The 26,742-nt window shown below is 37.9% G+C and overlaps 1 protein-coding gene across 4 annotated transcripts; it reads right to left on the bottom strand.

Moving 5' to 3' along the window:
• Nucleotides 1-465: 465 nt before the first annotated feature.
• On the bottom strand, nucleotides 466-25,032 carry LOC139967675 (uncharacterized). 4 transcript variants are annotated; one of them, XM_071971667.1, is made up of 10 exons: nucleotides 24,762-25,032; nucleotides 21,116-21,323; nucleotides 16,463-16,605; nucleotides 15,440-15,548; nucleotides 13,586-14,779; nucleotides 11,970-12,033; nucleotides 9,763-9,893; nucleotides 8,747-8,805; nucleotides 5,518-5,601; nucleotides 466-2,811 (listed from the first exon to the last, which is right to left on the bottom strand). In XM_071971667.1, exons 1-10 carry the CDS (start codon nucleotides 24,814-24,816, stop codon nucleotides 2,672-2,674), a joined length of 2,187 nt encoding a protein of 728 aa, XP_071827768.1. In that variant the 5' UTR covers nucleotides 24,817-25,032; the 3' UTR covers nucleotides 466-2,671. The 4 variants fall into 4 exon arrangements, with proteins under 4 accessions (XP_071827768.1, XP_071827770.1, XP_071827772.1 ...); XM_071971669.1 differs by lacking the exon at nucleotides 24,762-25,032 and adding an exon at nucleotides 22,683-22,850; XM_071971671.1 differs by lacking the exon at nucleotides 24,762-25,032 and adding an exon at nucleotides 22,523-22,664.
• Between the last annotated feature and the right edge of the window lie 1,710 nt (nucleotides 25,033-26,742).

The following is a 26,742-nucleotide window of genomic DNA, read 5'->3' as shown; positions in this document are numbered from 1 at the left end:
TATCCAAAACTACTGGTGTCAGTGGGTGTTCTTGTAATCTTACTATTACAGGCTTCAGGAAAGGTCGTCCTGTCCCCATCCCCCCCCCCCCCACAGACATTTTGGATCACCACATATTTCGACATTTCAAATCGTGATCTCAATACTGTCCAGGATGAACAAGCAAGCACTACCTTTATATATGTTGCACACATCTGCATTTAAGCATAGCATCTTAAATTACAGCTGTTATGCTGGAAGCCTGAAAGGGTCCCACATTCACATTGCTCAGGGTAGGCGGTAAGCTTAATCCAGATTTGATTATTATTATTACACATGGGCTCACTCATCATTACATTTCTCAATAAATTCCTGAGCTAATATGCACAGCCTCTGAAAAAGAAAGTGCATATAATGCAAAGCAGACGTTGTAGTATGAGGTGGTAATATTTCAAATAAAAAAAAGTAACAATTTATACCGCCTGATAGTTTTTCATTCTTTATTCCCATAATTTGTCTGTATTAGCATGTTATGTTTCTGTAAATTGTGTTCTTCAAGGATACAGTCTCCCCGTTTCCTTCTTTCCATTGGTCAATCAACAAACACCAACTTATCCAAACTTCTTGCATAATCAAACAACAGACTTTGAAACTGGCAAAAAGGAACAATATATAGTAGTGTGCTCCCTACCAACCTTCCAGAACTGAAACTTTGAATTTAACAAGCACAATTATTGAATAAAATTACAAAACAAGACCTTCATGTGGATTTCCATCCATCCTAATATTCTTCCTTCTTACACTAAAGCAACTTTAATTTTAAACTTTCACTTCATAGAACAGCATCATCTCATGATTCTATATATGCAAAATTTATCTTAAAAGTTTTCCAATAATTTATAACGAACCAGAATGCAAAAATGCATTGAAGTTTCGATTACTTCATTGCAATAGACTTCTTCTTATTCACCAGAAACAGCTATTATAATATAAATTATTTCCTTCTTGAGATACCGTCTTTACAAGTTTTTCAAAATTTGACCCCTGGTGACCCCAAATGACCTTTGACCTCCACAGAAAACAATAAGCTTCTTGTACTCGATGTGGTACATCTACACACCAAACATGAAGTTGGTCTAACATTCCCTTCTTGAGATATTGTGTTTACAAGCTGGGCGTCACATACACACACATATGCCATCATGAATGCATAGGTTACGATATTCATCGAAACCAAAAAATCACCAGTATGAAATAATTCTTGTCAATACAAGCAATAACATACATCAATAGGCTAACTACACTTTTAGTATTTGGCCATAATTTGGAATACAAACAACACAGCTATTTCAAGAAATAAGATACAAACCACCTAACTGGGCTGGCTACACTTGTAGCATTTGATGTTAATTTGAAATACTAACAATACAGATGCTCCAAGAAAGAAGATACAAACAGATACATGCCTGACTCCTCTTGTAGTATTAGGTGTCTGGAATACAAACACAAATATTTAAAGAAATAAGATACAACCTAACTGGGCTGGCTACACTTGTAGCATTTGGTGTTAGTTTGAAATACAAACAATACGGATGTTCCAAGAAATAAGATACAAACAGATACATGCCTGACTCCTCTTGTAGTATTAGGTGTCTGGAATACAAACACAAATATTTAAAGAAATAAGATACAACCTAACTGGGCTGGCTACACTTGTAGCATTTGGTGTTAGTTTGAAATACAAACAATACGGATGTTCCAAGAAATAAGATACAAGCAGATACATGCCTGACTTCTCTTGTAGTATTATGTGTCTGGAATACAAACACAAATATTTAAAGAAATAAGATACAACCTAACTGGGCTGGCTACACTTGTAGCATTTGATGTTAGTTTGAAATACAAACAATACGGATGTTCCAAGAAATAAGATACAAGCAGATACATGCCTGACTTCTCTTGTAGTATTATGTGTCTGGAATACAAACACAAATATTTCAAGAAATATGATGTAACCTAACTGGGCTGGCTAGACTTGTACTATTTGGTGTTAGTTTAGAATAAAATCAACCTGCTTAGGTCAAGTGCCTTCATAAACAAATAGAAAAGAACAGAAAACCTGGTTTTACAGATTTCAATCTTCATTACAATGATTTTTTGTTTTGCTTTAAAGCTTCATCCGTTTGTTTAAACATTCAAAGAATGGACAATTATTGGGCATTTTGAACATAAAACTAGCATAAATTCCTTTTGATGCTGTGATTTTCTTACAAAAAAAATATTCCAAAATGTATTGTTAGTACCATATTTTGGCTTGTGCACTGATAGCGTAAGAAATAAAAAACAAAAAATGACCAAATAATAATAATAAAGGCTGAACAATATCATAATTGCTATAAACCAGAAAATATTGCCCGCCACATTTCAATACATGTATATTGTTCATTGGGTTAAGCCGCTTCTTGAGAAATCTTCAAATACTAGATTCCTATGTATTCCTTGGTGGAGCCTCATCTTCAGCTAGCCGTGAACACGACTGCCAAGGGTTCAACGACCGACGATCTCCGTGGTGGTCCTCTTTGCCCGGCGTGTTTGTCCCGTTCTTAGTGCTCGGCGAGATGTTATTTACCGTAGGCATCTCTAACAGGTTAAAATGGGTGTCCAGTGCACCACTGACCACGTGGGCGTTTCGTCACCGTTTCAATTTCTTCATTGCTTGTTTTAGAAGATTGTCAAAGTCGTTGTTGTCGTCGTTAATGCCTCCTTCTTCTTCGGGGCACTCTGCCGCTTTGTAACCAAACTCGTGTTTGACTTCCTCTCTGTTCATAGAATCTGCGGAATCAAACAGTTCAGAAATCGGTTCAGCAAACTGAATTTGTGTGCGGCCTGTCAAACTTTAACTGTCACAGATATACGTGTGAAATGGCCATTACCAGTTTCTGCCTAGACTGCACATTAAGTGCTCTGTCATTTCGTTTATATATCGCGCTACTCAATGCTGATGGATGGAAATATAAAAGCCCAATGAGGGGGCCTGCTTGGTCCAACATTGCCATTTAAACATTATAATTCTTTCAAATTTGGATGTTTCGTGTCGTAGGCGAGCATCCCTGTGGATTTCAAAGCTGTGCCTCCAACAAAAGAGGAACTGAACTGACCCAAAAGAATCTAATTAGCCGAGACAGCAGACAAACAGTTATCCATTAGCAATACTCTGTATCATCTCATTTTCACTTTTCAATCCTTTGAGTGTGAAGACATGCGATGCACACTGCTTGCAAATCTAACTTAGACACTAGAATACACACATATATTGCACTAAATACATAAACACATGCTGTACGGATTACTTGGATACCAGACATACATGATACAAACAACACATGATGTACCGATTACTTGGATACCAGACATACAAACAACACATGATGTACCGATTACTTGGACACTAGACATACAAACACACATTATGTACCGATTACTTGGATACCAGACATACAAACACACGTGATGTACCGATTACTTGGATACCAGACATACAAACACACATGATGTACTGATTACTTGGATACCCGACATACAAACAACACATGATGTACCGAGTACTTGGATACCAGACATACAAACACACATGATGTACAGATTACTTGGATACCAGACATACAAACACACATGATGTACTGATTACTTGGATACCCGACATACAAACAACACATGATGTACCGAGTACTTGGATACCAGACATACAAACACACATGATGTACAGATTACTTGGATACCAGACATACACACAAACACATGATGTACCAATTACTTGGATACCAGACATACAAACACACATGATGTACTGATTACTTGGATACCCGACATACAAACAACACATGATGTACCGAGTACTTGGATACCAGACATACAAACAACACATGATGTACCGATTACTTGGACACTAGACATACAAACACACATGATGTACTGATTACTTGGATACCCGACATACAAACAACACATGATGTACTGATTACTTGGATACCAGACATACAAACAACACATGATGTACCGATTACTTGGACACTAGACATACAAACACACATTATGTACCGATTACTTGGATACCAGACATACAAACACACGTGATGTACCGATTACTTGGATACCAGACATACAAACACACATGATGTACTGATTACTTGGATACCCGACATACAAACAACACATGATGTACCGAGTACTTGGATACCAGACATACAAACACACATGATGTACAGATTACTTGGATACCAGACATACAAACACACATGATGTACTGATTACTTGGATACCCGACATACAAACAACACATGATGTACCGAGTACTTGGATACCAGACATACAAACACACATGATGTACAGATTACTTGGATACCAGACATACACACAAACACATGATGTACCAATTACTTGGATACCAGACATACAAACACACATGATGTACTGATTACTTGGATACCCGACATACAAACAACACATGATGTACTGAGTACTTGGATACCAGACATACAAACAACACATGATGTACCGATTACTTGGACACTAGACATACAAACACACATGATGTACTGATTACTTGGATACCCGACATACAAACAACACATGATGTACTGATTACTTGGATACCAGACATACAAACACACATGATGTACAGATTACTTGGATACCAGACATACAAACACACATTATGTACCAATTACTTGGATACCAGACATACAAACACACATGATGTACTGATTACTTGGATACCCGACAAACAAACAACACATGATGTACCGAGTACTTGGATACCAGACATACAAACAACACATGATGTACAGATTACTTGGATACCAGACATACAAACAACACATGATGTACCGATTACTTGGATACCAGACATACAAACAACACATGATGTACCGAGTACTTGGATACCAGACATACAAACACACATGATGTACCAATTACTTGGATACCAGACATACAAACACACATGATGTACTGATTACTTGGATACCCGACATACAAACAACACATGATGTACCAAGTACTTGGATACCAGACATACAAACAACACATAATGTACCGATTACTTGGATACCAGAGATACAAACACACATGATGTACCAATTACTTGGATACCAGAGATACAAACACACATGATGTACAGATTACTCGGATACCAGACATACAAACACACATGATGTACTGATTACTTGGATACCCGACATACAAACACACATGATGTACTGATTACTTGGATACCAGACATACAAACACACATGATGTACCAATTACTTGGATACCAGAGATACAAACACACATGATGTACAGATTACTCGGATACCAGACATACAAACACACATGATGTACCAATTACTCGGATACCAGACATACACACAAACACTGTACATACTCACACTGTTCTTACTACTTGGATGCTAGACACACACACACACATATTCTTGTAATTGCTTAAATACTACAAACACACTACAAACACATCAAGTATGAATTGTAGCATCTTACCTAAATCTTCGTACACAGTTTTGCAAAAGTTTCTTCTCCCTCCAAAACAGAGGTCATACTGTATGCCATCCGGGGGATTACCAGCTGCGTAGAAAAAAAAAGACAAACTTCTGTACAATGACCTTTTACCACAAAGAGGGAAAGCTCTTCAGCAACTACAGAGTTTACTGTGCCAAGCACTTAACATATGAAGTAAATTACACATCTCTTTTGGCATCAGAACCAGGATGAAAAAGGAGGAAACTACTTTGTAAGAAAAAGTCGACCAGGAAAGAACCTGGGCACAGAAACCAAACTACCGAACGACTGATCCGCTCTCAACCCCAGTTCCCTTGCATCGGGACTGTGACTGTGCGATCATCGTCGGGTGTGCAACACCATTCCCCTCGAAAGGGAACAGATACTACACATGATGTTAGCCAAAAGGAGGAAACTTAGGCTAAAGAGAGTTTCTTCATATATTTCTGACTGCTTTTTAACCCTTGGGCTTTCATCCGTTACTTATTTGACAGGGGGATTACTCTTGTAAAGTGTCAGCCTATTCATGCATAATATATATGCGGATTGTAAAGCCTAGTGGTTAACGCCGGCGTCTCCCAGTCATGAGATCCCCGGTTCGATTCCCCGCTGACAGCAATGTGTGTCGTCTGGCAAGGGTGTTGTTCAACAACAACTTCCCGACATGGACGTTAAATGGATGTGTGCCGAGAGATTGGCTTCAGTCAGCTTGCGAGTCTACAAGCCTCCATGGCTTCTTTCGCGAGTTCCTGCTTGCGGGAAGATCACATATACATACAATATCAGCACTGAACCCAGTCCTAACCGTAACATTACATACATACATGGCATGATGCCAAAGCTCAGCCAGCAGTAGGTAATGTTAGAAACTTAAGATACATTAAGAATAACATTATAAAATATTAATACACTATTGGATGAGATAACATATTAGACTTCTTGATCAAGTCTTACATCACTTGTATCAATCAGTAAGTCAAGAATAACAAACCATGATGTCTCTCATGTGAAAAGGGCTCTCTTTTAGCATTTTCTTTTCTTTACATGTATATAGTTTATTTTCTCTGAAGGCGGTAGATAAACTAAGCAGCAATCATGACAGAGGTTAAAACAATGCTGTTTTGTGGTGTTGCTACTCTCATCTCTCTCTGTTATTAGTCACTTCCTGTTTCAAAACACTCTGTGAAGCTTCATTGAGCAAAACAGCCGCCAAGGAAAGTATAACACTCAAAACGTGCAGTAAGTAAAAGGGTGATTTGAAACTTAATTGCATACAGTATTCTTGAATGCGACAGCTGTCAACACTTTCTGAACATGTCCAGAATGATTGGGGACGTTTACCGATAGAACTGCAAGTGGAAGCATCAATCTAAGATAGGATCAGGGCTAGACATGACCAACAGCCATATTGTTATCAAGATGCATCTCCAGACATGCCCATGTACCAAACGGCTGTCAAATACAAACGCATCGCCTTGCTACAGCCCCAATTTTTTTTCTCAATTCTACCCCAACCTCCCCCAACCATGACAATTCATGAAACAGAGTTTGTCAAATTTAAGGCCCAAAGAAGGATGGAAGGAAGGAATCTCAAGATTATCTAGTCTGTTAATGCATTTTCAAATTCTCAAAGAAGATAGATTAAATACTGAACACAAATTAGACTTGAGATGTTCTTAAGTCACTAAAGTAACAGTTACCAGTCAGCTGTGGCATTGGTAGCTTTAAAAGGAACCTCCTCCACTCCCTCCATCACTGCCCCCCTCCACTCCCTCCATCAATGCCCCCCTCCACCCCCAACTCAGCCCCTCCAAACAAATGGATCACTGAAAATAAACTTAAAAGGCACAACTGCCACATTGGCCTAATTTTGAAAACCAAATCTAAAGCATTTCACCAGACCAAGAAAGTTTGTAATAATAAAGGCCTGAGGGCAAATAAAGATTGCATTTTTATCCAACTTTTGACACTTCATCATCCATGTTCCCCTTCTCACCAGATAAACCTGAGTCAGTTGAGTTTTTTCATTCAAAATGTCACAATGAGGTGGTACTTTAGCTGGCCTCGTCATTTCATGTGGACACTGATCTAGGACCTGATTCTCTCGTGGAACGCTTACTATTACAGTAGGCACCGCCTCTCCTTTGAGTGTGCGGCAGGTCTAGGTTAGGTGTTGACCGTTCTTAAAACGTAAGAGACTTTACACGCCCGCTATGACGTTCCTGCAACAAACTATAACACAGTGTAGTTTGATGTTAGATCAACTTTCTGATGCAAGAACAGACGGAACGATGCAACAAGCTAATAGCGACCGAGGGAAGGAAGGAAAGAAGGGAGGAAGGTATGAAGTCTGCTACTTGGTTTAGAACAGCTTTTTGAGTTTGGTAATCCAGCTTTCAGCAGTTTTACAACCCAAGTAGTAACCCAGAAAGTAAGGTTTAACAACTGATCAAACTAAGAATAACAGATTAGATTATTGTTTAGTTAATATTTGATTTATTCCATTGACCTTGCTGCCAGACTTTTTGTTTCATTTACACGCAAAAAGTCGCTAAAATTATATCCCCTTTTTCCTTCACATTTTGCACGGGGCAAGCTGTAAGTATTACGTCTGTTACAGGATTTCTGTGTCAAAAAAAAACATACCAAAGTCAATCTGCAAAACTTCAAGATTTATAACATAGAGATGCAAATGATTTTTCAAAACCCGACGTCCAGGAGAATTGATCTAGGAAGCCAGTGTCTATATTGAGGAGTTCATAAACAGTAGGGTTTCAAAGAAAAGTTACTGTTTCTACAAAGTCATTCAAAGGAAGATCTCGTTGTTGATTACCACCCACTGAATTACACAAATAGTACAGAAAATGGTATGAAGACTTTTTCATTCACCCCCACCTTCCCCACCTCCCATCTTTACCCTAGAAAAATTGTTGGATTATGTTAATTTCCAAAATCTGACAAATCCTGACAGATTTCCTTTTTAGCCAAATTGGGCTAATCCTTCACATTTGGTCCGATCTGACTCAAATGACAAATCTGGTCAAAAAACATTTCCTGCTGAAGTGGAGAAAATATTGTTATTCCACAAGTTGCCATATTTTCACCATCCTTGTCTGTCTATTTGCAATGCATATTTGTCCAAAGTTAAGAGACTCTCAATGAAAACACAGTAGATTGTCAAATCAAATCTGGAAATCTGTGTCGTTCTTACCTTTGATACAGGCGTAAGCATCACAGGTGTACTCAAAGGTTACAAAGGCATAGTGATCGCTGTTGATATAGAAGGGGGGAAAAAAAACTCATGACATGGCTCAAAACTCATTTATGTTTGGAAACGAATTGAAAAATTGCTTAGGAAGACAGTGGGTTTGTACGTGTTTTATTTTGCTTAAGTCAGGGATACTGCCTCATTCACAGCGACAGAATAACAACTGTTTTTTTTTTTAAATTAAAGATTAAAGAATTAAAGATTACTACATGAGAAATCAAGGTTTTATCAAGGTACCAGAAAATGACATTTTTGAGAGTGTTTCACTGACAATGAACATCTGAAATCATACTTACAGTAATGTATTATAAAACACTAAGTTACATTCTTTTCAACATTCACTCAATAATCAAATAGTAACTATGGCAACCACCACTCACAACCAAATATGCAGGCTTCAAATTTGGCACAATTTATTGGAATTTATTAAGGACAGAAAAGTTTGCAATTTGCCAGTAGACATTAAGAACTTTAAACACACGCTACTTCGGTAGACAATAGTCAGTCAAAGAATCGGCCTGACTTCAGTACCTAACATAAACCCCAAATTACAGTTTATTAATGCATGTTATCAACAAATACTATTGATCCGTTCTAAAAAGCTAGTGCAGTAACTGATGCATATCGTAATTTGGGAAAAATGCCATGTGTGAAGTTGATTTTTTAAAGCACTTGCATTTTATTTTAAGCAAAAGGCTAAAATTCTTGGCCTGATACCCACAGAGCACAACCAGAAACTGTAATTTTATAGATAGGATACATTTCACTTTGTAGCTATAACTGATCAATTTCAACAGAAGTCCATCAATTTCATTCATATAACTTTCAAACATACTAAGCTAATGTGAGTTTCAATTCTTTTAATCCATTGATGATATGTAAGGTAATATTCAACAAAATCTTGAAAGTAAAAGGAGGCAAAGAAACATTTCAAAACCAGATCAAAAAAGATAACGTACCCCTGTGTTTGCTCGTCTCTGAAATGAAGTGTAATCTTCTTGATTTCTCCAAAACGCGAAAAACGTTTGTAGAGTTCCTCTTTGGTGGTGTCCAATGGGATGTCACCGACGTAGACAACTCTTCGATTCTCCTGAAGGAATGGAGGCAGCGTAGAAAAAGACATTTCTGATTTGCTACAATTTTAAACAAAGGGATGGGTAAAGTTACATACCGAATGAAAACAAAATATAAATACCACTGGTGAGCGGTTAAAGGGAGATGATCAAGAAGTAAATATAATAGTCTAGGCTTTTGAAGATCATTTGCCCAGATGACATCACATTCCCCCCCCCCTCCCCAACTGTGATCCAACTTCCTGGAGTAGTTGAAGGTTTAGCCAGTCAATCTATAGGTTACATTCAATCAACCATATCTCAAGTTAGGGTTAAGATATTGAGATGGGGTTTTCAACTAGCAGTGTGGAATATTTTTTATTCTTCAAAATAAAGTTTCACATTGTTTGGCAACAGAAAATCCTTTTAACTTCCTGGATTAGTTTAAGGTTTAGCCAGTCAATCTATAGGTTACATTCAATCAATCATATCTCTAGTTAGGGTTAAGATATTGAGATGGGGTTTTCAACTAGCAGTGTAGACTATTTTTTTCTTCAATATAAAGTTTCACATTGTTTGCCAACAGACAATGATTTTAACTTCCTGGAGTAGTTGAAGGTTTAGCCAGTCAATATATAGGTAACATTCAATCAATCATATCTCAAGTTAGGGGCATGATATTGAGATGGGGTTTTCACCCTAGCAGTGTGGAGTATTTTCTCTTCAATATAAAGTTTGACATTGTGTGGCAACATAAAATCCTTTGAACTTCCTGGAGTAGTTGAGGTTTAGCCGGTCAATATATAGGTTACATTCAATCAATCATATCTCAAGTTAGGGGCATGATATTGAGATGGGGTTTTCACCCTAGCAGTGTAGACTATTTTTCTCTTCACTATAAAGTTTCACATTGTGGCAACATAAAATCCTTTGAACTTCCTGGAGTAGTTGAGGTTTAGCCAGTCAATATATAGGTTACATTCAATCAATCATATCTCAAGTTAGGGGCATGATATTGAGATGGGGTTTTCACCCTAGCAGTGTGGAGTATTTTCTCTTCAATATAAAGTTTGACATTGTGTGGCAACATAAAATCCTTTGAACTTCCTGGAGTAGTTGAAGGTTTAGCCAGTCAATATATAGGTTACATTCAATCAATCATATCTCAAGTTAGGGTTAAGATACTGAGAAAGGGTTTTCAACTAGAAGTGTAGAATATTTTTTTCTTCAATATAAAGTTTCACATTGTGTGGCAACATAAAATCCTTTTAACTTCCTGGATTAGTTTAAGGTTTAGCCAGTCAATCTATAGGTTACATTCAATCAATCATACCTCAAGTAAGGGTTAAGATATTGAGATGGGGTTTTCAACTAGCAGTGTGGAGTATTTTCTATTTTTCAAAATAAAGTTACACATTGTGTGGCAACATAAAATCCTTTGAACTTCCTGGAGTAGTTGAGGTTTAGCCGGTCAATATATAGGTTACATTCAATCAATCATATCTCAAGTTAGGGGCATGATATTGAGATGGGGTTTTCACCCTAGCAGTGTAGACTATTTTTCTCTTCACTATAAAGTTTCACATTGTGGCAACATAAAATCCTTTTAACTTCCTGGAGTAGTTGAGGTTTAGCCGGTCAATATATAGGTTACATTCAATCAATCATATCTCTAGTTAGGATTCAGATATTGAGATGGAGTTTTCACCCTAGCAGTGTGGAGTATTTTTTTCTTTAATATAAAGTTTCACATTGTTTGCCACCAGACAATGATTTTAACTTCCTGGATTAGTTGAAGGTTTAGCCAGTCAATCTATAGGTTATATTCAATCAATCATATCTCAAGTTAGGGTTAAGATACTGAGAAAGGGTTTTCAACTAGAAGTGTAGAATATTTTTTTCTTCAAAATAATTGTTTGGCAACAGACAATGATTTTAACTTCCTGGATTAGTTTAAGGTTTAGCCAGTCAATCTATAGGTTACATTCAATCAACCATATCTCTAGTTAGGATTCAGATATTGAGATGGAGTTTTCACCCTAGCAGTGTGTAGTATTTTTCTCTTCAATATATAGTTTCACATTGTTTGCCACCAGACAATGATTTTAACTTACCCAGTCTTGATTCTTCTCTTCCTCTTTCTGTCTTTGTCTTCTCTCCAGACTTTGGTCTCGTTTCCTGTAAACAATAAGTGAAAGTCATTGAAATCTTTGATATAAAATATAGTACTGTACAATAGCAATATTCAACACAATGATTAATTTCTATTAACATATTAACAATTTGCAACCAAAATGACACGTTCCTTCAACCTACAGTAATAAGTGAGGAATTCAACATTTTGCTGAAACACACACATTAAATATTCAATGTCATCATTTTTACATATTACAGCAATATGATAAATTGATCACTTAATATATTCCACCCATTCAACATTTTGCCAACAAATTTACTAATTATGCTCAAATCAGAGAATCATCATTTCAACATTTTTGGCAGTAAACTGATAAATAAACCACTTAATAAAACCATAAACCATCAACAGTTTGCAAAACAAAAATCCTTATCATCACATCACAGAGTAATCAACAATTTTTAGCAAAATGATAAATTGATGAAAAAAGCAAAGAACCAAAAAGCAAAGAACCAAAAACATTTAGTACACTGGCATTGAAATGTAATCATTCCAACATTTTGCAGCAAATTGCAGCAAATTGCAGCAAATTGCAGAAAAACCAAACTTAACATTTTTGACAGTGCTTAAATATTTCCATATAAACCTGCACCTCTCCTACTGGTAATTTTAAACTGTGCCTCACTTCATGAGCAGATATTAAAAGACTGATTTGCATGCATAAAAGATGTAAGATATATTATTTTTCATAAATTTTTTATGAATCTCTCTCTCTGCTGTTGCTAAATAACTTGCCAACTGTACAAATACAGAATACTGTACATTTTACATAGAGCAGCTCAGCACTGATACAAATGCCACAAATATGTATAAATATATATTAGGTAAGAAAGGTGCTGGTTTGACATATGTGGTACACAACCAACATAATTAAAGTGTATATGAAATTTACTGGATGCACTTTAGTTTTAATGAACTGCAAAAGGTCTTTCGACACTTGTCACAAATAAGCAAACAGCAGCAGCCCGAACACTGCTATAATGATTCTGTACATGATTTGAAACTGCAATTTGACGAAATTGAAACAACATGCATTTAAAGGGAAGCAGTTAATGCAAGATCATGGAGACTTGATACAACTGGTAGCAAATATAGCCATTGTCATTTAACAGAGTTGGTTAAGCTCACATTAAACGTATCCCCATCAAACGATTTTTTTGTAATTCTTTCTATGTTAAGTATATGACCAACCTTTGTGTCAAACTGCCAAATAATATTTTGGAAACTGTACTGGATTATAAAGTGTGCATCTCTGTATAGATACAGTACATCCAAAACATTGTGATGAGGTAGCAAAAAAACATTTATCAACACCAAAGTTTTTGTGACGTTGCAAAACTCTTTCTTGATACATATTTATTGTTCAAAGTGTTGGAGGACCTTTTTCAAATGTTCAACTGTCCTGGTTTGTCAGGAACGAGGGCTTTACTTTAAGCCGCTTGTCCGATCTCTGAATTTATCACATTTTATGCTTCTAATGCCAGATTTAAAGAGACTCAAATACCATTTGGTGAAAAGTAACAAAAGACAAACCTTCTGTCCAGGGATCTCCTCCGAGCACTTCTTGAACTGGAACGTATTCTACTGCGAGACCTGGACCGTGATCTGGAAGCAGACCGACTGCTGCCGCTTCGATGTCTGCTTCTTCTGGAGCTGCCTCTCCTCTGGCTTCGGGATCTGGACACCGGCGGTGACCTAGACCGTGATCTAGAATGTGACCGATCCTGAGAATGTCCTCTAGATCGAGATCTGGACCTAGAGCGTAATCTCCTGCGGGAGGAAGGGCTGTGTGAACACCCCCGGCTGCAGGCCGAAGATGATCTGGAACGGCTGGTCCTGTCGTCGTCTCCGCGGGAATCGACGGACCTAGACCGTGACCTGGAAGACGAATATGACCTGGACCGTGACCTGGACCGTGACCTGCTGCATGACCTGGACGAGTGGTCAGAGGAATGATACGAAGGACTTCGAGATGACCTTCTCCTGTATCTAGTTCTAGATTTTTTGTCCGATTTTGCTTTGGAAGTCTTCCAGAGAGACGTTTTAGTACTTATTTTCTCCTCTGTCTTTTCCTCTGTCCTACTTTGGTCATTTTCGGGTTCCTTTTCCTGAATCGTGTCTCTCTCTTTGTACATCCCCATGAGGAGTTTGCCGGCAAAGTAATCGGGGATCTTATCAAAGAGAGGTTCTTTACTACTTTGAGTTTGTGCTGCTTCCTTCTTGGCTTCGTCGATTGGCTCCTTGGCACAAGATGGACTAGCGGGTGCACTACTGAGTGGCGAAAGGCTCTGAGGCGTAGAGCAGTTAGAACCAGTTTTGGAACCGGTTTTCTTTCGTACCTTGTACTTCTTGCGATAAACTTCTCTCCTCTGTTCGGTTGTCAGTTTAACATTTTGAGCGAGTTGTTGCGAGAGAGATGACTTCAGTAGGTTGCTATTATCCCAGTTCACGCAGTAATCGTGCTCCAGGCTCAGGTATTCGACTTGGCTGTGGGCATCTCCGGCCGTGGTAGCTGGGCTCGCACAGCGACTCCCAGGAAGACTCCGCACAGGATTAGTAGCTTTCTCCTGAACTCGATGAACACTGCTGTGTTTCAAACGGCTTCTCTTGAAAGGTAGTACATCTACATCGATCAGAATGGCTGATTTTCTTTTCGCAGGGTTTATTTTCTTGGCAATCTCGACAGGATCGAGGTCGGCCAGACTTTTCCTTGGTTTGGGTTGTGCTCTGTAAAACAGAGAAGCAATACTTTATAATTACCATTCAAAGACTTGTGGTGGTTGTATGCACATTAATAGGTGGATATCAACAGGCAAACTCACAGGGCTATTAAACTTACCAGAATCATGTCCAGGCCTCAAACCCTGGCCTCAAGCCCAACCATGTTGGGAATCATATTCCAGGCCTCAAGCCTTGGCCTTGAGCCCAACCATGTAGGGAATCAAAGCCAGGCCTCGAGCCCAACTATTTAGATGATTGTCAAAGGAATAAAGATGTTGAATTTTATATTACTGTACTTGTTGATCATATTGTGGAGACATAATCAAAATTTTCTAATCAAAAGATATGCATTAACAATTCAACCATAATTCCAGAAGATGGGTACTATACTAATACCATCATCCTTGTATCAGTTAAGCATTGTAGGTATCTGACTAAGTTTACAGAAAATCACTTAAAAGTTGAAGGAAGATACTAAAAACAAATAGGATCTTTTCTCATCTAAAATAAATAAATAAATTACTATGAATCAGTTTTTCTTTCTTCGCACACAATCTGTCAACAATCACAAGGGAGATAAGAAAATTTGCTTGGATGAAATACTAAGGGGGAAAAAAAACAAATCCCAGAAGATATCACAATATATTAAGAGGAATTTATTCTCACTTCTGTTTTGGGAATTTATTTGTAGGATTTTCTGGTTGACTGTCCAGCAGACTAGCCTCTGATTCTTCAAACTGTTCCAGCAAACTTGTAACATCGCTGGCTTCAATACCTTTGAAATACATAAAAAAATTAAAAAAATATGTGTGAAAAGAGGAAAAGACTACAAAAGAAAGAAGAAATAATAAATAAAGGGGAGGACAAGGGTAAGTTTCAGATCATTTTTCACTTGAGAGAGCTTAGTGTGTACCAAAGTCTTACAGTGTTGAACAGTTTAGATACATTTTGTCTACTAGAACATCATGATTGACTATTATGATAGAAATTAAAGCATTACCATGTAATTTGCAAGTGTTCATACACCACCATGTAGTAACTAACATCATGACAAGGGCAAACACTCTGCAGTTAGTGCAGCTCCAGGAAATAAGTAATCCAGAACAGCATCACTAATTGCTATGCAAGTCAAACTATGCAGTACATACTGTACATAGCTGTTTTTTTACACATTAACCTTTTACATATTTTATATGAGACAAAATTCATAGCCTCCAGAACTGCTACGACAAAATTTGAAGACTAAAATATTCTTGGGAACCCTTCTGTGAAGTTGCAAGAAAATGACAAATATCATTCTCTATATTCCTAAACATTCTGTCTGACGGAGTGGCAAATACCGTACAGTGCCTTACATCAGTCATTTTTGCGAAATTTAAATGTTGACTTGAGGCAACAGTTGACTTGAGGCAACAGTTGACTTAAGGCAACAGAATAGTTGACTTAAGACTGGGGGGGGGGGGTGTGCATAGTAATTGGAAAGCTCCATTTGAGTGCATTTGTATAGAATGGAGCACAAGATTGAACATGTGCACCTTTCAAGATAGTGTCTAAGATCATTGCTTCCACCCTTAACGTATATTTTACATCTTACTCTTCTTTCCCCCAACTTCTCCCATATTCAAGACAATGTAGTGATCAATCTACCTTACGTAAAAGTACTGTAGTGAAAGGGATCAGAGAACTCACCAATTACCAGTTTGTCAGCCTCATTGGAATCTTCATTGACTGTTTGTGCTGTCTCCAGCAGTTGTATGGGTGGGGTGTTTGATTGACTGGGAGGGACATGCTCAATGGTGTAATTACCTACATCTAGTCTAGTCTCCACACTTCTGTAGTAAAAAAGAAAAAAAAGGAAAATGAAAGTCAGTTTTACAGTAAAACTGATAGAGGCTATTGCAGACTAATTCCAAATTAAATTTCATAATTTGTTTTGGAGAAGTCATTGAGCTGACCATATTAATACAATCTATACAACTAATCAAATGGTTAAACACAATTAAACTTGTTTCCATGGAAAAAGAGCGGCATCTCTCTGCTTGTACACTGAGTATTAAATGCTGCCTTGTTAAAATCAACCATCCAACATCCATCAAACATTCAGACAGGAAATCAATTACTTTGTTGTAAGTTTAAGTTAGAGTGAGTTTAAAAGTTAATGATGTTGCAAAAAGCCAAGTGACAGACAATATTACATAATATCCCTGGTATTCACTGTGTCCATTTTGTTTATTACAGGAGGTTTCACTCTAGCTCTGTTTGCAATATTCCACATCTTCACACTATACAATCCACTTCCTGGCGCATTGCCTTCAATCTACAGTACAAGCGCTACAGCCATTTTGCTTTTCATCCTGCAAGAGGCATGCTATTGGAAGCTAGGGCATCAATACAGCATGCCTGTAGGGATAAACTGTCCACTGCACCACACAACCTGGGCATTTTTCTACATTATTATAATATAACAATTGTTTAGGATTACACAACAAATTACTCAAAAGTTGAAGTACTGTACTGTTACTTTAAAGTAGTTATCCAGCACAGTTGACTAAAGGCAAACAGGAACAGTTGTAGTGAGCAAAGTACTCCTTGTTACTATGGTTTCATATTTGAAGTCCTTGTGTAATGGTGGGATCATATTACCCACATATTTAACTTTTGAAGCAGCATGTAATGGTAGCAACAGTACTACTGTATATCTCACTAATATTATATCATAGTCAATCCATTGTTTCAGGCCTCAAAACGCAAGCTACAGTATACAGTATTTAATGGCTAAATGCCAATGTATATCGCCATTCGCCAAACAGGCACAGGCTTTCTCTGCCAGTATACATTAAGTATATTAACACACGTCAAGGTACAGTAAGTCAGTTAAATAACAATCTTTGGTAAAAGAATCGGAATGAAATGAATACCTACTGTACTGTAACATACTCCCTGTATTACTGTATATTATCGGCAAATATCATTGGGCTGCTGCGCAATGTGTACAGGGAGTCACTATGTATGCTGTACAGTAATTCAGGAAAATGCCAGTGAGACCTTGATTTTTTTTTTCAAGAGACAAAATTTGTGAAATTATAGGCCTGTGTTCCTATCATAACTGGCAAGTTTTTCTTTCATCAAAACTAAATAACTTACCTGTTTTTCCCCTTTTACACCCTACCATAGTATTGAAATATACACAATGCCACCAGCTACCATTGCTCAAGACAACTGAAGGTATCAAAGGTTTACATTATAAAACAAGTTAAATTGACTGTCACTGTTTTTTATCATTTTATTTGTGGTTGATAATGTACAAGCCAGACCTGCTAAATTTGCTAGAATTCACAGCAATCTTGTTTACATACACATTCACAGGCGTAGAGTTGAGCATTGGTTTCATATATTGTACATACGAATTGTACTGTATGAGCCCACTACTGTAAACAATACATTATTTAGCCTTACAGTATAGCAAATTTATACTTGATTCCTATTTTTTTCTTTAATTATCATTACTATTTTAATTTCATAAATTGATGCTATCACTACAAAAATGCAGTTTGCTGGTTGCCCTGCAATCACTACACTGATTTCTACAGTATAGCACTTATCTATCTGAACTGCTTGATTATGATCATTTAACTTGACAGTGGAAGATTTCACTGTAGATAATATGATTATATGTAGCAAGATTAGGGTAATGGAATACTATATAGGCAGTATACACTATACTGTACTAATATGTTTAATACACATATGAGCCAACATTAATTAGCCTTACAGCAGAGTGCAAATTTATATTTGGTTCCTATTTTTTTGGGGGGGTTATTCATTTATTGTAATTACAGTTTTTCATTTACAGATGCTTCCGCTACAACACATGCAATGTACTGGTTATGCTGCAACCACTGCACTGAATTTAACATATTTTAATACAGCTCACTATCTGATTAATCATCTTTTAATTAATGGTTGCAAAGAAACAAAGCTGGAGTGATTATAAGCTGTTTTGCAATCTCTGTTGCAAAAGGGCTATGAGCAGAAGTGGGAGAATGCAAGATACAGTAGATGCTGGTCCATGGATAGTTTGGACAGTTCTAATAACTTACACTCTTATTGGTTTACACAGAGAGACTGATGGGACAGCCGATGTAACAACATTTGACACAGAGCATCCGTAGTACTAGTCAGTGAATGTTTACGTATTTATAACATAGTCATGGTAAAGTATGCTATAATGTTATACCACAAGCTTCTACTGTATCTGTTTTCTACTTCTTAACAACTTCTTGAGTTTTCAACCTGATGGTTTACACTTTACAGTAGTTTTTTTCAGGCCAGGACAAGCATAGGCATTAGCCATGAGCTTAAGAGGACAAAATGCCCTACCCCCACCCCCCCCCTTCAAAAAAAAGGATTGGGTTGGACACAAAATTTAATTTGTTTACTGTTTGCTACTGACTGGTATTCTTTGTTATTTCTTACAGTAGAGCAGGTTGCCATGCACACAGTAATCATATGTAGTATTTCCTCACCATGTTCACTCAAGAGGAATATTCTGTTCAAAGTCCATGACGTTTTTTTCTACAGTAACTGTCCAATCGTTACAAATAATTGGAAGGTAGTCTTAACACAAGAGTGCTTTAATTGCAGTTATAATTGAAAACCAATTTCCCAGCAAAGTACTGAAGACTAAGTTTGGTAAATCGGCGCATGAAAGTTTGACAGTTCAAGATAAAGGTTGACGCTTGTTTGGAAATGGATGGACAATAACTTAAACATTTTGTAGTGATAACATTCATTCAACCAACCAGCAGAATTCAAGAGTTTCTGTTCAAGCATACTTTATGAAAAAACAGAATACACTATAAACACAACCAGCTGCTCTGTGACCATAATCAAGGGCGGCGGAACCGGGGGGGCACAGGGGGCACGTGCCCCCCCACTTTTCCTCAGGTTAAAAATGTGCCCTTTTCTACATACAAATTTCTAAATAAAAAAAGAGTTTACAAAGCGAAACCCACGTCGAATGAAATATTTCGGGAAGTTTTAAATTTTTACTACCATAGGCGTAGAAGCCCAATTTGATTTGGGGGGCTGTAACGACTTGTCCGAAAATATTCCAAAAATTTGTCGCGCGCTTCACGCGCGCTCAACATGTTAATATGCATCTCATATAGGCATGCGTCGGTTATTACATCGCATGCCAATAACATACAATCATTTGCCGTGTTATTACCATTCCATATTGGTTAGAATTATTGGGAAAGTCATTACAATAATAATGATGATAATAATATCAGTTTAACCATTGAAAAACAGTAGGTGCCCGAAAAATTATCAGCATATTGCCCGAATTTTCAAAAAAAAATATTGGTTGGGGGGCTGCAGCCCCCCCCCCCCCGGCTCCTACGCCTATGTTTACTACCACAAGGCTTCTAACATTCTGGTGAGTGCCATTATACAATTCAATTTGCCACAAAAATCTTAATGCATTTCCAAAAATGCATTGCTTTATTACATTGTAACTTTGTACTAAGCTGTAAGCAGAAGCCGTTTATAGCCTACTATGAATAATGAGTATAGTTTTAATATCCCATAACCTACCCCATCCTTTCGTATTTTGACATATTTCATTTGCTTTCATGCATGTATCGATCGCGTGTGCAGGGACTTGGACTTTATGATTTCACCTCATTTTGTCTCGAAAGAAAACTGGTTCCTTGTTTCCCAATTTGCACATTACATATTGCAGTGCTAGTATGCATTGCTTCCTTGAGGGGGGCAGTGGCGGAGCGTCCATACAGTCAGGGGCGGATGCCCCCCCCCTGACGGACTCAAATGGACTGCTGGCGCCCTTTTCAGCTTTTGACCACTTTTTACTTATTGGCGATATTGAATTTTTTATTGCGCTCTCATCTACCTATTGACATTTGTCACATTATCTGCAAATTAGCAAGGCCCGGAAAGGGTCATTTCCGGCGATCTAGGGAGTACCTTTACTCAAAAAATGTCTGTACGCTACGCGCCAACCTGTGGTGGCGCTCCGCTTAGATAGTGTCGAAAGCGCCCCTACAGACCATTCTCGCCCCTTGACCAATACCTCTAGCTCCGCCACTAAAGGAGGGGGGGGGTGGCGTTGATGAAGTGATGTGTATACACAAATAAGATAATACAATAAGAGTTATAAAGGGTACTAAATGTCAGGCTGCATCAGTCCAATCGAATTTCTGCAAAGTGCCCTTCGATGTTGGTGCCCCCCCAGATTAAAAGTGCTTCCGCCGCCCTTGACCATAATGCATTAAAGAACAGTTGCTTTAGTTGCTAGGCATATAGTGGTGCCCTCCTTACCGATCTTGCTGTGGGTCTGCTCCTAGCTCATCACCGATGGTCTCCACGTCAACAGTTTCTTCCTCCGGGCTTCCATCAACTCGCTGCATGAGATCAACAGATTCCTCCAATTCCAAGTTGAAGTTAGAGGGAAAGTTCCGAACATCGATGTTCAACACATTGATGTCAGCACTGCTGAACCCTGGTACTTCCATCATTATCGAAAAGTCTGTGATATGTACAGTGAGAGACGGACAAATTGCCTGATTATGACTATCTGCATTGGGCAGAAATTATCAAAATATGGAAACGATGCTGTAGATGGACACATATTCAGTAGTAGATAGCACAAGTGCTACAGGATATGTGTTAATATTGTGCATAGGATAGTTTTTTTAACAAAAATACTTGTAACACTTGTGGTTCTGGAGACAGGTAAGAGAGGAATAAAAGTAACTGTATGCATACTAGTGCATGCATTTAGAGACATACAGTACTTCCTAAATCTTACAGAGCAGCACTGTATTACAAAGGCAAGCCTGTATCACTGTAAATGTTGAAAAACATAACTTTCTTTTGTTCAATCATTGCCAAAGGGATCAATTTAGTGGAAGAATGCACCCCAATATAATATGATTATAAGGAACCTGTTAAAACTGAAGAGAATAGTTTAGGCATAGATAGTTATGATTTGTATATGTTAATACTGGACAACTGAATGTGTTTTTACAAAAATCTATGCCAAGAGAAAAAAGAGTGTCTAACAGAAAGAACATTAAAAGGAACGTTTACAAATTATTCTATGTAAACAGTTCCATTTGTCATAAATTCAATTAGCACAATAACAAATGAGACTATTTGTAACTCCTGACCTCTTGAATTTCAGATATATTCCACTCAGTAAAATTAGACTAACACTGTGATATGAACCAAAATAGTGCAATTTTTTGCAATGATATTTCAACAGAAATGATATTGAGCTTAACAAAGTATGAATGGTCACATACTGACAAAGGCAATACATTGCCGAAGGTAATTTATAGCACGGCACACTTTACATGTTGAACATGAACATTTGCTTTAAATATGAAACTGAACACTAAATTTTGGTGAACCATAGGAGAAAACCACAGTTGAAGCCTGGTTAACTGACATTCCACCAGCAGCAGGCTGTTTGACACACCATGATACTATTAATTGGCTATATTTTGTATGCCCATAATACAAGCATGCTCACCATGCTTGACATCTATAGGCTAGGCCTAACTTAAGTAATGTACATGCCTTACTGCTTACAAATACGAGCTTGGTTACTGTGCTACAAATGATATGAAAACACTTCGTGTAGTACCGTTTCTCCGATAAAGAGAACTACGATCGCAATGTTAGATGGTGCAGTAGGCTACTAATACTAAGTAAAAGCACTACCCTACGGTTTCCACCTAGGCCAACGTTGGTTCCGCACTTTCAGTACGCCTAAAGTGGGCTAGGCGTAAGGTACTGTTAGGCTAAGCCATAACATAACATAGAATAACCCAGGAGCACTCTTCATGAACCTGAAAGAAAGATAGTTTGCAACACGTCTTACGTGAAGAAGCTTGTACAAAATACACAAAGCCAAATTCTTCTTTGGCATATTTTGCTACTGCAGTTGGTCTTCGCAAAGCATGGTAATAACGTTACTGCACATCTTCAAAGCTGCTGTGATTCTTGAGGCTGAGATAACATGTGCCAACCTATGTTTTGTGTTGTGTAAATTCTTTTAAGTCTACGCAGCATGCTGTCATGACGCAATCGGTATGAGACTATCCACACTCAACTTATACAGAAGCGTAGAAAAGACATAGTTGCATTTAATAAACGGTTAAAATCGGGAAAATATCGTAGGGGTTCGGCCTGGGTGAGCGAGAGGAGTCCATCACTAATAAAGGTGGAGAAAGTGCTGTTTATGCCCCGTTATAATATTAGGGATGCACACAACGAAAGTGATGGCTCCCATGATTATATTCGGTAGGAATTCTTTAAACATATATAGTCTAGCAATTTTAGAAAAAATAAAGGAGGAAATGCCTTGTTTCAATGATCTGGACGTATCTTTAAGAACCCACAAACTATTGGATAATACACTTCCAATGTCCTTACCAAAACGTAATCAGAATGCTAAAATTGCCTACTTGATTAGGGCGTTTATTGGCTACGGTAGCAACGATATGACACAGTGTCAAGATAAAAATGTTTAGCTTTCGAAGTAGAAGTAGGAAATTACGCTGGCGTAGAAAGGTACCTTTGAGTGGGGGAGACTGAAGACTGATGGCCGGTCTGTGGGAGGGTAATAAGGGGAGGGGGTGTCCCCCTCCCCATTGGATTTTTTTGCATTTCCAGGTGGCCTCAGATAATGATGGATGCGTGACAGTAAGGTATAATGGCCCACTCTGGTTGATAAATTATGTATATTGTCAATTGAAGGAATGGACGATAAAATCCTAGTAAATTACTATTTAGTACAAAAGAAAAAAAAAAGCAAAAAAAAAAATTTTGCGCGACGAGTTCATGAATTTCATCGTTGAACAACCTTCTAAATTTGCATGTATCAAACCAATATAGTGGGGAGACGACTGGGCTTTCACCCCTCCCCCTCCTCGATTCCCTGCCTCTTCAGAACTATGTGTCTAAACTTTTTAAGAAAAAGGTCGGCCAGGAAAGAACCTGGGCACAAAAACCAAACTACCGAACGACTGATCCGCTCTCAGTCTCAACCCCAGTCCCCTTGCATTGGGACTGTGACTGTGTCATCATCGTCGAGTGTGCATCACCATTCCCCTCGAAAGGGAAAATATATACTACACATGATCTTAGCCAGAAGGCCGAGATCCACGTGCCTATTCCTCTTCACGGTGACGTCATATCAAACATGGAGATACTACCATCCAACGAAGGACATACAACCACGGCGTTGATGATGACCTTGAATCCATTGTAAATTAGAGACAGATGTTCAAACTTCTTGTTTGTTAATGTCTTTGTTGCATATCAGGATTTAAAATTATAAATGATTAGCGTAATAAAGTTGCAGAACATTAGATCATACAGAAGTGTTAAACTAAACTCATTCGAAAAGGCTAATTGAATCTATTTATGTTTGACCAATTGAAAATATAGCCATGTGAGGGAATATAAGATTAAGCCTTAAATAGGGTCAGAAGATTCTTTATCAGCGTCCTTAAAGAGAAGGAGCCCCCCCCCCCCTGATGTGTGTCGGTTCCATCTGTGTGGTTAACGGGAACGGGTACCATGAGGCGAACGTTTTAACCGACTTTGAACAAGTATAGGTTGGTCAATCGGACCGTATAATTCCCTGGTCGAACTTGTCAAGAGTCAGTTTTGAAGACATTTTATTGAATATACTGTACTGATTGTAAAGGTGCACTAACCATATATAGTCCTCCAAGCACAGGTGTTGGACCTTTCACACGTCGACCGATCTGATTGGGTGGTCATGGAATTTATATAAGCAGACGTCCAGACGGGGCTTAGGTGTATGGTTGAGTTCAAGATTTTCCACATTTAAACTTGACTACATCGGTATATACAATCAAGCTAACGAAATACATTATTATGGGATCTTAGCATCGATTGAAAAATGATTCATATATTGATATATACTTACATGAAAAAGCATTAGTCAGTTCCATCATGTGTTCATGTTGATGTGTTGATTCCATAGTATCATGCCGATGGTCTGTGCCAAAATACCAACAGTATCAATATAAATCTACCAACACTGCATGTATATACGAGCACGTCATGGTAATACCAGTATAAATGTAAATGAATCGGAACACTCAAAAGTAAATGGCGACAGGTTTGCAGCTGTTGCTCGACCCGGGTCACTCTCTCTCTCTGTTAGTCTGCCTTCAGTTCATGCAACCAGACACTCAATCTATAGTCATTGGGAGCGGATAACATGCACCTATGAATTGTAAGAATTGACGGTTTAGTCAATGTATAGTCTGTACAGATTCAAATCCAAATTATTACTGGTAAAGAGCGTAGTGATATAGTCATGCAGACAGGATACATGATAACTGCTAGTTATAGTACGATAAATAATATACAAATAATGAATGGTTATGAGTGCAATAGTGCAATATTTCATGAGTTGAAAGATGGGATGTTCCATTCAACGAGGCGCAGCCGAGTTGAATGGAACATTCCATCTTTCAACTCATGAAATATTTGCACTATTGCACGAATTGAAACCGCTAGCGGATTTTGCATGCAATCAACGAGCAATTGACCAATCAAATGACCAGAATACAATTAGGTGTTGTATAACACTATATAGCCCATAACATAAACCTGACATGAGAATATATACCTAAATGAAACCTATATAAAAAAAATGAACTGGCAGAATGATGCTATTAAAATGACCCTTTCCCTATATTCCAATGTAGCCAATTACTGAGACCAGCTATCGGCGTGGTTGGTATTATAAAATACAATTTCATTTTGAAGCGCAGAAGTAAACAGTTCCGGTTTGTCGGCGCTATATAACAATGTTGTTATCAACACTTTTGATGATGCAACATATGGGATAAAAAAAACCAGGTTTTAAACTGTGGCTGGCTCTTTGAATTTGCCGTCTATTAACTCGGCCCTATAATGTGTTACACACCCGTCTTCTATAGATTTCACAGCCTGTTGTGTCATTAATGATTTCCGTACACTGGAGCCGTGCTTGCTTGTACATTATTATTATTATACAGTTAATTGCGTTAATTTCGCATAGTTTTACTTTATAGTATGCAAATTGATCGTTTTGGGTACATGTATATGTTTTATCGTTTCCATCATAATGAAGTAAAACCCGAGGGGGTAATGATCATATTCCATCGTCTCCATTTTGATTAAAATGTCGGATATCTAGCAGAAAACCGAGCCGTATATTTCTGGCAGGAAACAGAGCTGTATATAGAGATAGAGACCCTATAGTAGGAAGAAACAAGTGAGAGCGCCATCATTTCAGTAACTTTCCCTGAATCCCAAAACTTGATTATGACGTAATATTTTTTGGCAAATGTCTGCTAAAGTGGGAGTGGAATGGACTTGATCCATTGTGCAGGGGAAACAATGTATGAAAAGGAACACAGGTATTACGTTTAGCCTATAGTATAATGAACGTAACTTGAACAAAGGAGTCAACCCAGTCAAGGCTGGAGGTGTGATAACGGCTTTCACTGCCGTCTGACTCATGTGTAGAAAGAAAAGAGCTTAACAGACCTGACCACGGGCGTCGATCTTAGTGAATAGAGGGATCAGGGGCCCTGCTTACGGGTAGCAGCGGGCCACTTCAAAAATTGCTAATTGAGGTATATAACCAATACAGTTAACACGATAGTTTGAATAGATTATTTTTCCTTCAAATTATGGAAAGCATTACATGTCGAAAGAATAAGAAAACATCAGTAAGAATTTTCGAACATCATTGTTGAAAAGTTATACACATCGACCGTACTCATAAAATTATTTGAAGAGGTACAAATAATTCGCTTCATGAAAACGTAACAATGATAGGTACAGGCGAAGAAGGGGGTACGTCTTACAGCTAATTTGTGTATGCTTCTAATCAAGCACACTGCATTTGT

This window comes from Apostichopus japonicus, chromosome 5, assembly GCF_037975245.1.
Source record: "Apostichopus japonicus isolate 1M-3 chromosome 5, ASM3797524v1, whole genome shotgun sequence".
In the NCBI taxonomy this organism is placed as follows: domain Eukaryota; kingdom Metazoa; phylum Echinodermata; class Holothuroidea; order Aspidochirotida; family Stichopodidae; genus Apostichopus; species Apostichopus japonicus.
Note: the sequence above shows the minus strand (reverse complement) of the source record. Positions and strands in the feature narration are given on the sequence as shown.

Excerpts from the sequence above, each read along its gene's own strand:
- LOC139967675 (XM_071971667.1), bottom strand. The coding sequence starts at position 24,816 with ATGGAATCAACACATCAACATGAACACATGATGGAACTGACTAATGCT. Across the intron at positions 15,549-16,462 it reads GGCTGACAAACTGGTAATTG|GTATTGAAGCCAGCGATGTT; the intron begins GTGAGTTCTCTG and ends TGTATTTCAAAG. Across the intron at positions 5,602-8,746 it reads TGCTTACGCCTGTATCAAAG|CTGGTAATCCCCCGGATGGC; the intron begins GTAAGAACGACA and ends TTTTCTACGCAG.